Source organism: Papio anubis, chromosome 20 (genome assembly GCF_008728515.1).
Source record: "Papio anubis isolate 15944 chromosome 20, Panubis1.0, whole genome shotgun sequence".
Classification (NCBI taxonomy): domain Eukaryota; kingdom Metazoa; phylum Chordata; class Mammalia; order Primates; family Cercopithecidae; genus Papio; species Papio anubis.
In genome coordinates, this window is record NC_044995.1 from 19,611,126 (window position 1) to 19,622,552 (window position 11,427).

The 11,427-nt window shown below is 41.0% G+C and overlaps 1 protein-coding gene across 6 annotated transcripts in view; it reads left to right on the plus strand.

Annotated features, from left to right (window-relative positions):
- Positions 1-11,427, plus strand: part of ZNF790 (zinc finger protein 790) — a 30,118-nt gene that overhangs the window by 10,797 nt on the left and 7,894 nt on the right. For 5 of the 6 annotated variants that reach the window (XM_017952868.3, XM_017952869.2, XM_003915415.5 and 2 more), the window contains one exon: positions 11,329-11,411. In XM_017952868.3, the coding sequence (XP_017808357.1) occupies positions 11,403-11,411 (9 nt within the window). In that variant the 5' untranslated portion in view covers positions 11,329-11,402. Of the gene's footprint in view, positions 1-8,907; positions 9,878-11,328; positions 11,412-11,427 lie in introns of those variants that run through there. The other variant, XM_009194271.4, reaches the window with a different exon arrangement.

An 11,427-nucleotide genomic window follows, 5' to 3' on the forward strand; every position in this document is an offset into this window, starting at 1 on the left:
CGATTCTCCTGCCTCAGCCTCCCGAGTAGCTGGGCCTACAGGCACGTGCCACCACGCCCAGCTGTTTTGTATTTTTAGTAGAGATAGGGTTTCACCATGTTGGCCAGGATGTTCTCCATCTCTTGACTTCGTGATCCACCCACCTCAGCCTGCCAAAGTGCTGGGATTACAGTCATGAGCCACTGCACCCGGCCAGGTGTGTTTTTTTTTTTAGGCTTGTCTTGCTGCATTTGGTTGCAGCCCACAATGCATTGCAACCCTAGCTAGTTCAGGGGCTCTTCAGGTATTTGACTTATGACCTAAGTAGCTGGGCAGGCTGATAAGAGCAGACAAAACGAGCTATTTTGCAGGCTAGCAAACTTTCGTCTTAGACTAAACTTTGATTTGGGTGAAGGCAACTAAGTGGGGGAAAGGGAGAAAGCGGGAGGCTCACAAGTAGGCATCATGTATTCAAGCAGGGGCTTAGTATATCCTGTTTCTTCTGTAGTTTGCTTACCTACACTGATTCAAGGCACTTTGTCTTGGAAATGGACCACTGTATACATTATTTCCTTCACCGAGTATCTCTCAGAAGGAAGTTTAAGATAGAAGCCATAAAAGTGGTCAAGGTAGGCAGAATGATGGCCCTGCAACCAATGTTTACTTCCTAATCCCTGGAAACTAGGACTATGGTACTTTATATGGCAAAAATGACTTTGCAAAGGGGATTAAGTTAAGAACCTTGAAATGGGGGCGATTAACTTGTTGGACCAATATAATGACACAGGTCCTTAAAATCAGTGAACCTTTCCTGGTTGAGTTTAAAGTCAGAGGGAGGTGTGACCGCAGAAGAATGGTCAGAGAGATGCCACATTGCTGGCTACATAGAGGAAGTGGGCCTTGAGCCAAGGAATGTTGGTGGCCTCTAGAAGCTGGAAAACATAAGAAAACGAATTCTCCCCTGGAGCTTCCAGAAAGGAACACAGCCCTACCAACACCTTGATTTTAGCCTAGTAAGACCCAACTCAGACTTCTACTGAACTATATGATAATAGATTTGTATTATTTTAAGCCACTACCTCATGGCAGTAGAAAACTAATACAGTGGTATAGTGTCTTGGCCTCAGTGTTGTGGAGGAGTCTCGATCCCTGTGACATAAGAGGACCTCAGCCTCTATTGATTATGTCGAACACTTCCAGTAAAGTAGGTCCCCACTTCACCAATAATATAATTTACAGTTTTGCTATATTGTGTTATTTTTAAACTTTGGAACTTAGTAAACTTTTATTTGTGATCTAACATCTGGTCAGTCTATACTTACTTTTTGCCTTGCACTTGATTTGTCTTGGATTGAGAGAGATGTATTAATGAAATTGTATTTTATTTTATTTATTTTTATTTTTATTTATTTATTTATTTATTTATTTTTTGAGACGGAGTCTCGCTCTGCCGCCCAGGCTGGAGTGCAGTGGCTGGATCTCAGCTCACTGCAAGCTCCGCCTCCCGGGTTCCCGCCATTCTCCTACCTCAGCCTCCCGAGTAGCTGGGACTACAGACGCCCACCACCTTGCCCGGCTAGTTTTTTGTATTTTTTAGTAGAGACGGGGTTTCACCATGTTAGCCAGGATGGTCTCAATCTCCTGACCTTGTGATCTGCCCGTCTCAGCCTCCCAAAGTGCTAGGATTACAGGCTTGAGCCACCGCGCCCGGCCCTTATTTATTTATTTTTCTGAGACAGTCTCCCTTTGTTGCCCAGGCTGGAGTGCAGTGATGTGATCTCGGCTTACCGCAACCTCTGGGTTCAAGCAATTCTCCTGCCTCAGCCTCCTGAGTAGCTGGGACTACAGGCATGTGCCACCATGTCCGGCTAATTTTTTTTGTATTTTTAGTAGAGAGGTGGTTTCACCATATTGGCCAAGCTGGTCTCGAACTCCTGACCTTGTGATCCGCCCACCTTGGCCTCCCAAAGTGCTGGAATTACAGGCATGAGCCACCCCACCCGGGCGAAATTTTATTTCTTATATAACCTGTAACTTTTGCTTTATGAAAGTTGTTGTTGTTTTGTTAGTTGATATACAGATATTAATTATTGTTATATGCTTATTATGAATTGCAGCCTTTAGCATGCTCAAGATCATGGCCTCTGCTTATTTTTTGGTTTGTATTTGCCTTGTAATATGCTGTATTTCTTCCTAACTAGGCTTTTTATTGAAGTTTATCATATATACAGACAAGACATTATTCTCATGAATAATCATGATGAGAGCATTCTTGCACTTGTCATTTTGTGTTTACATGTATGCATTTCTATTGGGTTATTTCAAGGAGAGGAATTAGTAAGAGTATGTGAATCTCCTTAAGCAGATACTGTCAGTTTTCCCAAATGGCTGCACCAGTTAAAAGTTCCCATCAACAGTTTATGCAAATTCCAATTGATCCATCTTCTTGTTAACACATGGCATTGTCAGACTGTAAAATGTTTGCCAATATGGTGGATATGTAGTGATATTGCATTGTGGTTTTCCTAACTGATGACTAAGGAAGTTGAGTGCTTTTGTTTTCGTGTGCATTGTCCATTTGGGTATCTTCCTTTGGGAAGTGCCAGTTCAAGTTCTTAGCCTAGCTGTTGGGGAACTTGTCTTTCATTGTTAATCCTTCAGAGTTCTTTGTATAATCTGAATGTGAGTCCCTTGTCAGCTTTGTGTATTGTATATATCGTCTCTTAGCCCAAGGTTTGCATTTTCACTCACTCTCTTCCCTTTTTTTTTTTGAGATGGAGTTTCGCTCTTGTTGCCCAGGCTGGAGTGCAATGGTGTGATCTTAGCTCACCACAACCTCCGCCTCCCGGGTTCAAGTGATTCTCCTGCCTCAGCCTCCTGAGTAGCTGGGATTACAGGCATGTGCCACCACATCTGGCTAATTTTGTATTTTTAGTAGAGACAGGGTTTCTCCATGTTGGTCAGGCTGGTCTCGAACTCCTGACCTCAGGTGATCTGCCCACCTCAGCCTTCCAAAGTGCTGGGATTACAGGCATGAGCCACCATGACCAGCCCACTCACTCTTTTCTGATGAACAGAAATTGCTTTTTAAAATGTCTGATCATTATCATTTTTCTCTTATGGTGTATACTCTCTTTATCTTATTCAAATCTTTGCTTATCCCCAAAGTATGAAGATATTCTGTATTTTCATCTATATTTATCTATCACATGTAGGTATATAAACCTGGAAATGATTTTTGTGTATGTCATGAGGGGAAATCATGATTTGTTTTCCTCATATAAATTCAGTTGACCTGGCACCCTGTATATTGAAAGACCATCCTTTCTTCCATGCTATTTACTCTGAAATCTACTGTATCTGATATTAGAGCCACCTGAACATTATTTTGATTATGATTTGCATGGTATATCTTTTGCTATCCTTTTACTTTTAAGCTTCCTATACCACTATATTGGGGGGAAACTGACACCTTGAAAATTATCAGCCTTTCATCCCAAGAATGTGATAAATTATTTCATTTGTTTAGGTCTTCTTTAATGATTTGTAGTAATTAATATAAAGACATTGTACAGGCCGGGCGCAGTGGCTCACACCTGTAATCCCGGCACGTTGGGAGGCTGAGGCAGGTGAATCACCTGAGGTCAGGAGTTCGAGACCAACCTGAACAATATGGTGAAACCCCGTCTCTATTAAAAATACAAAAATTAGCTTGGCATGGTGGCTGGTACCTGTAGTCCCAGCTACTCGGGAGTCTGAGACAGGAGAATTACTTGAACCCAGGAGGCGGAAGTTGCAGTGAGCCGAGATTGTGTCACTGCACTTCATCCTGGGTGACAGAGTGAGACTCTGTCTCAAAAACAAACAAACAAAAAGACATTGTACATTACATATATTGTTAGATTTAGTTATAGGAATTTGAATTTTTCCTGCTAAGTGCTGTCATTTTAAATTTAAATTTCCTACTTTTTGCTTGTATGTTGAAATTTAGTTGACATTTTGCCCTGTTTGACTTACATTTGTATTCACATTTTTTTTGTTTTGTTTTGTTTTGTTTTTTTTAGACAAGGTCATTCTTCTGCTTAGTCTGGCCTCAAACTCCTGGCCTCAAGCAATCCTCCTGCCCTGGCTGTACTCTTAAACATTTCTAAATTTCTTCCCCTTGATTTTCAGCTTGAAATGACACCCTTTATCTCTCAGTTATCACAAATGAGGCAATCAGTAAGCTAGAGCTAGTCTATTTTCTATTCTCTAATCTTCATTTCTATATTAGTTATCTATTGCTGTAAAACATATTACCCTAAAATAGCAATAAATATTTATTATCTTAACACCACTTTTTGTGGATCAGGAGTTCAGGAGTGGCTTACCTGGGAAGTTCTGGCTCGGGGTCTCTTGAGGTTGCAGTCACACTCTTGGCCAGGGCTGCTATCAACTGGGACTAGAGGATCACCTTCCAACATGGCTCTCATGTGGCTATTGGCAATAGACCTCAGTTTCTCACCATCTGGACCTCTCCATGGGGCTTCTTAAGTGTCCCTTTGACATGTCAACTGGCTTTCTCCAGAGCATAAGGTGGAAGCCACAGTATCTTTTATAATCTGTCTCATACTCTATCATTTCCACAGTACCTTATTGGTATACAAGTTAATCCTATTCAGTATAGGAGGCAGATACACAGTGTTGTGAATACCACATACTGGGTACCTTTGGGGCTATCCAGGATGCGGGCTACCATAATTCCACTCTATTTTATTTAGATTTGCATTTAAATATGTTCAGCATCATTACTATTCTTTTGCTGAAACTTTCACTATTGTCTCTTTTGTGGCTGGAATATGTCTTCTAGTAGTTTCTTCTCAAAGAGCGCATATCAACAGTATTTCCTAAGTTGTGTCATATCAAAGGATATGAAACTCCTTATATCCTTTATACTCGAATGACAGCTTGGCTGGATATAAAAATGTTTTGACTCCCTCGTTTGTTTTTTTCACAAGTATATTGGAAGATTTACCCCACTGTTTGGGGTACTGAATTTAGCACTGGAGAAGTCTGATGACAACTGAATTTCCTTTTTCTTATAGGTGACTTGATATTTTTATCTTGATTCCCCATGAGTTTTAGTCAAATAATTTTATTAGGTAATGTTTTGGTACTATTTTGGGTCATTTTCACCTGTAATATGGTTTCACTTTTCATGATTTATATTTACACTTTATTTTATGAAATTCATCTTGAGTATTAAAACTGTAGTTTATATATATATATATGATATACAGCTAAAATCATAGTTTTAGATATATCCTCTTAATTTGGATTTCATCTTTAGGTGCTCTGCCTTTTACATATTGGATCTCTCTTCATTTCTTCTTCAAATGATTTTCATCCCTTTCTTTGTTAAATTTTGTTCTGTTCATTAATGTCTGTATTCTTTGTTCCATACTATACTTTCTGTGGCATTTGTCAGATCTTATGCACCTTGTAGTTGATTTATTTATTGATTAGAGATGGGATCTCACTGTGTTGCCCAGGCTGGCCTCAACCTTGAACTCCTGGACTCAAGCAATCCTCCAGACTCAGTCTCCCAAGTAGCTGGGACTATGGGCACATGCCACTGCACCTAGCTAGTTTATTCTTCATTTCTGATGTGATTTAGCCTATTTTCTCTTTCAGTTTTGAATTCTACTAACTCCCACCTATGGTCTATCTATTACTTTCTCTTCTTTCCTGAGATCACATATTTTTGCTTGTGGTCTTGTTTTAGAGCTGCAATTATATCATACTTTTTTTAAAATCAGACTGCAATGTTGGGTGATAATTTTCATCTTCTCTGATTTTTTTAGTGAGTTTTTTTGTACATGGGGAATTTTGACACACTTTTAAAACTTTGCTTTTTGTGGGTTTTTATTTATTTATTTATTTATTTATTTTGAGACAGAGTCTTGCTCTGTTGCCAGGCTGGAGTGCAGTGGCGCAATCTTGGCTCACTGCAACCTCTGCCTCCTGGGTTCAAGTGATTCTCCTGCCTCAGCCTCCCGAGTAGCTGGGACTACAGGCACATGCCACCACACCTGGCTAATTTTTTGTATTTTTAGTAAGGACAGGGTTTCCCCGTGTTAGCCAGGATGGTCTCAATCTCCTGACCTCGTGATCTGCCCACCTCAGCCTACTATCTTAGGCATGTTATATCTAATTTATATTTTGGAAAGGATGTAATAGATTTTTCTGGAATAGCTATCACTGGTATTTTCCTGTGAAAAAAGTGAATGGGGCAAGGGTAGTTTTTAAGGTTTTTTTGCTCAAGAGTTTCTTCCTCTGTTACCCCAGAAGAAGACAATTTTTAAAAAATTTGGCTCCCTTTGAATAGCCAGGCCTTCTCTGCCATTCAGAAGCTCAACTGGTTCAGGAAGACTCCTATTATCAGCTCTGAGTTTACCCAGTGTCTTCTGCTGTAACTAAGGAATACAGCCAAGTCCCCAGCTCATTTTATGAGGCCAGTATTACCCAGATACTGAAACCAGACAAAGTATATCTCATAAGAATATGGGTGTAAAAATCCTCAACAAAGTACTAGCAAACCAAATCCAGTAACATCTAAAATGAATTATATAACATGACTGAGTGGGATTTATCCCAGGTATGCAAGGTTGGCTTACCATCAAAAGTCAGTTAATGTGATGTATCATATCAATAGAATAAAAAACAAAAATCACACAATCATCTCAATAGAGATAAGGCATTTGACAAAAGCCAATACCCTTTTATGATTTTTAAAAACACACACACTCTACAAACTAGGAATAAAGAGGAATTTCCTCACCCTGATATCTAGGAAAAACCCACAGCCAACATCATAGTTAATGGTAAAAGACTGGATGTTTTCCCTCTAAGATCAGGGACCAGACAAAAATCCCCACTTCTGTTTAACAGTGTACTGGCAATTGGGGAAGTAAAAGAAATAAAAGACACTGGAGTAAAGATTGGAACAGAAGTAAGAGCATCTCTATTTGCAGATGACATGATCTTCTGTATAGAAAATAAAACTTATACTCTGAAAACTACAAAATAGATATTCAACAAAAACTTTTTTTTTTTTTTTTTTCGCGACGGAGTTTCACTCTTGTTGCCCAAGCTGGAGTGCAATGGTATGATCTCGGCTCACTGCAACCTCCGCTTCCTGGGTTCAAGTGATTCTCCTGCCTCAGCCTCCTGAGTAGCTGGGATTACAGGCATGAGCCACCATGCCCGGCTAATTTTTGCATTTTTAGTAGAGGCGGGGTTTCACTGTGTTCGCCAGGATGGTCTCAATCTCCTGACTTCATGATCTGCCCACCTCCGCCCTCCCAAAGTGCTGGGATTACAGGCATGAGCCACCACGCCCGGCCTCAAACAAAAATTTTTACATGAATGTTCATAGCAGCATTTTAAAAATAATTGTTGGCTGGGCATTTTAAAAATAACTGTCAGGAGGCAGAGATTGTGGTGAGCCCAGATAGCACCACTGCACTCCAGCCGGGGCAACAAGAGCGAAATTCCATCTCAGAAATAATAATAATAATGTCAAAAGGTGGAAACAACCCAAATTTCCATTAATAGAAGAATGGGTAAACAAAATGTGGTCTATTCATCTACAGAAATAGTATTCAGACATAGCAAGGAATGAAGTACTGATTCATGCTACAATTTGGATAAACCTTGAAAACCTTATGCTAAATGAAAGAAGCCAGTAACAAGTCCACATATGTTATTCCATTCATATGAAAGTCCAGAATAGGGAAATCTATAGAGACAGAAAGTAGATTAGTCATTATTTAAGGCTAAGTATGGGGCAAGTGTGGCAGTGGGGAGGCCAGGGAGTGATAGCCTAAGGGGACAGAGGTTCTTTTTGAAGTGATGAAAATATTCTAACATTGACTTGTGGTTGCACGTATTTGTGAATATACTAAGAAGCATTGAATTGTTGACTGTAAATGGCTTAATTGTATGGTGTGTGAATTACATCTCAATAAAGCTGTTTTTTTTTTTTTTTTTAAATGAATACAGCCAATGTGTTTTGCCACCTTGAATCCCCGTGACATTTTCAGACTTCCTTTTACCACCTCCTTTTGACATTATTCCTGCTCACAGACCCTTTCATTGAGGATATGGTCTACTCCCCATGGGAATGGATATTTCTCATTTGTTTTGCTTTGTAGCATCACTGTGCCTTCCACACACATTCCGTTCTTTCATTTTCTTTTCACATTTCCAAATAATTTGGAGTCTGTTCATTTTCTTAGTTTCCTGGTGGTTGGGATTTACTTTGATTTTCTTGTTTCTGTCTACCTGGTTTCCAGGAAGAGGAATATCAGGATTAGAACTAGTTCTTGGCTAGACATGGTGGCCTACACCTGTAATTCCAGCACTTTGGGAGGCCAAGGTGGGAGAGTATTTCTTGAGGCCAGGAGTTTGAGACCAGCCTGGGCAACATAGCGAGACCCCGTCTCGACAAAAATAAAATAAATTAGCCAGACAAAGTGGTGCATGCCTGTAGTCCCACCCTATTCAGCAGGCTGAGGTGGAAGGATCACCTGAGCCTAGCAGTTTGCGGCCACAGTAAACTGTGATTGCACCACTGTACTCCGGCATGACTGACAGTTTCAGATGCTGTCTCTAAAAATATTTTTTTTCTTTTTTTCAAGACAGGGTTTCGCTTTTGTTGCCCAGGCTGGAGTGCAATGGCGTGATCTCGGCTCACTGCAACCTCCGCCTCCCAGGTTCAAGCGATTCTCCTGCCTCAGCCTCCTGAGTAGCTGGGATTACAGGCATGCGCCACCATGCCCGGCTAATTTTGTATTTTTAGGTAAGACAAGGTTTCTCCATGTTGGTCAGCCTGGTCTCGAACTGCCGACCTCAGGTGATCCACCTGCCTTGGCCTCCCACAGTGCTGGGATTACAGGTGTGAGCCACTGTACCCAGCTAAAAAAATATTTTAAATTATTTTAAAGAACTAGTTTTTTTCTTAAAACTGTGTAATAGTCACTCTCAAGTTCTTCATGTTCTCAAACACAAAATATATTTTAGTTCACAATTTATTCCCCAGCCCTCCACTCTTGGAAAAGTTCTTAAAGTTCTCTATGCCGCTGAAGCTCTCTGTCTCCTAGGACCAATTCATACTACATGCTTTACGTGGAATTTTTATGAACTCCTCAGATTGTGTATATCAGTCTTCACCCTCTCACACCAACTTTGTTTTATCTTTAATTAGAAACATTTTTAAACCTTACTTTAAAAATGCAGAATGCTTTCTTATTACTTCTGAAATAACGTCCAAATGCTATAGCCTATTTTTTTAGAGCTTTTCATAACAGGATCCCTGCTTTATACATCCCCACCTGCCACTGGTCTTTCCTCTCACTCTGTGTTCCTCTAATGCACAAAGATACCTTTGCTTGACTGGCACATGTTGTTTCCTCTGCTAGGATATCCCCCTCACCTTGCCCTGTCTTCTCTGGTGAGCCCCTGTGGAGGAGAAGTTAAATATTAAATTTGAACTCAGTTGAACATGGACACAAACAATGGTCACCAAGTCCCAGGACAGGTTGTGTGAGCCCCTTGAGGCACTCATCCAGCGCTGTTTCAGAGAAATCTCTATTTCAATCTATTCCTATACATTAGTTATTGAAAAACAATAGACAATCGCAAAAACGACTTGACCTTTTTGTGTTCCTTGAGCCCAGTCGTGAATCAGGGCCCTTGTGACTGGGCCTCATGCCAAACAACTTGTTACAAAAAGAGCTAAGGTCCCAGACTGCGCCAAAGCTTCATGAGACCTCTCCTCATCTGTGCACAGAGGGGTGGCCGACGCTGGATCCCAGACTGTTGCTTCCCAGTCTGGTGATGAATCCTCCATAGTCTGGTGAGTGTAATGTGTGACCCTGGAGCCCAGGCTGTTGCTTTCCAGTCTGGTGGTGAATCCTTCATAGTTTGGTGAATATATACATATATGTATATGTATGTGTGTGTGTATATATATGTGTGTGTATGTAAGTATATATATATTTTCCCTTCTCCCCTTCCCATTGCAATTTGCTTATTATATCATTTGCTTATTATATCTGCATTGCCATTTACGTGGGATAAAGGTTGTTTACTCTTAAAGGTATTGTGTGTGTTTCTTTTCTTCTCCCCTCGCGCATTTCCCACACAGAACAGCCCCTCAAGAGTCAGCTGAAGTACCATCTTCTACAGGAAACTTTCTCTTAAAAACTAGTTTTGGTTTGGGCTCCTTAGAACTAGTTGGCTTCTTTCATAACCACGATTACCTTTATTTCCTACAGTATTGTAATTGCCTCTTTACTTTTCTGACTGTGAATTCCTTGATAGTTAGTCCTGCAACTTATTTATCTGATTCCCTTTTGCTAAGTGCAAAGCTAGACTCAGAGAGGCTTCAATGTATTTCTTTAATAAAAGTCCTTGCTTCACAAAACTGACTGCTCGCCCAACCCAGCCTTCCTTCCATCTTTGCGTTCCTTTCCTGAAAAAGTCACCCTGCTGCTCAGTGTCAATGAAAACACAGGAGGCAGAGATCATGGGCTGCTCCGATAAGGGAAAGGTCCAGCTCATCCTTCACTCAGTAAAATAAAAAATCCTGAAATCCAGAGGTATTCCAAGTGAACGAGCTTTGCATTCAGCAAACCTATGATATTTCCTAATAGTGAATTTGAGCAAGTGACCCATTTCCTGATCTTTTTATTTTATTTTATTTTATTTTTGAGATTCTTGAGTCTTGCTCTGTCAGCCCAGGCTGGAGTGCTGTGGCCGACTGCCTCACTGCAAGCTCCGCCTCCCGGGTTCCCGCCGCCATTCTTCTCTGCCTCTCAGCCTCCGAAAGTAGTTGGGACTACAGGCTCGCCCCACCGCCTCGCTAGTTTTTGTATTTAGTAGAGACGGGTTTCACCGTACAGGATGGTCTCGATTCCTGACCTCGCGTGATCCGTCATCCCCGCCTCCCAAAGTGCTGGGATTACAGGCTTGAGCCACCAGCCACTCTCGCCTTCCTGATCTTTTAAATGAGACAAGTAACTGACATTCATAGGTGGCTTGAGGATAAATGTTAATGTATGTATATATGAGTTTAGGGCAAGCCAGAATTGACTTATCTAGTAGTATCCTGATCCCATGTCATGATTTTCGCATAAGTGATTAGACTGAAACTTCATCCTGCTTTTGTTGACTCTCTCTGGTTTTGGATAGGGCCAGGATTTCTTCAGGTTCCTTCTGACCTACCTCCAAGGAAGAAAATGGCATTCCTGTTTGTCCATTTGAGCGCTCTGAGAAAGGCCTGACCTCCTGATTTTTTCTTTCTAGCTCTGCTTTCCCAGCACACTGCCTCACCAAGAGAAGAATCCAGAGAAGGACTGGTAGACTTGGAATGTTAAGTCATGGTCCATGTGAGTTGGAATCGCC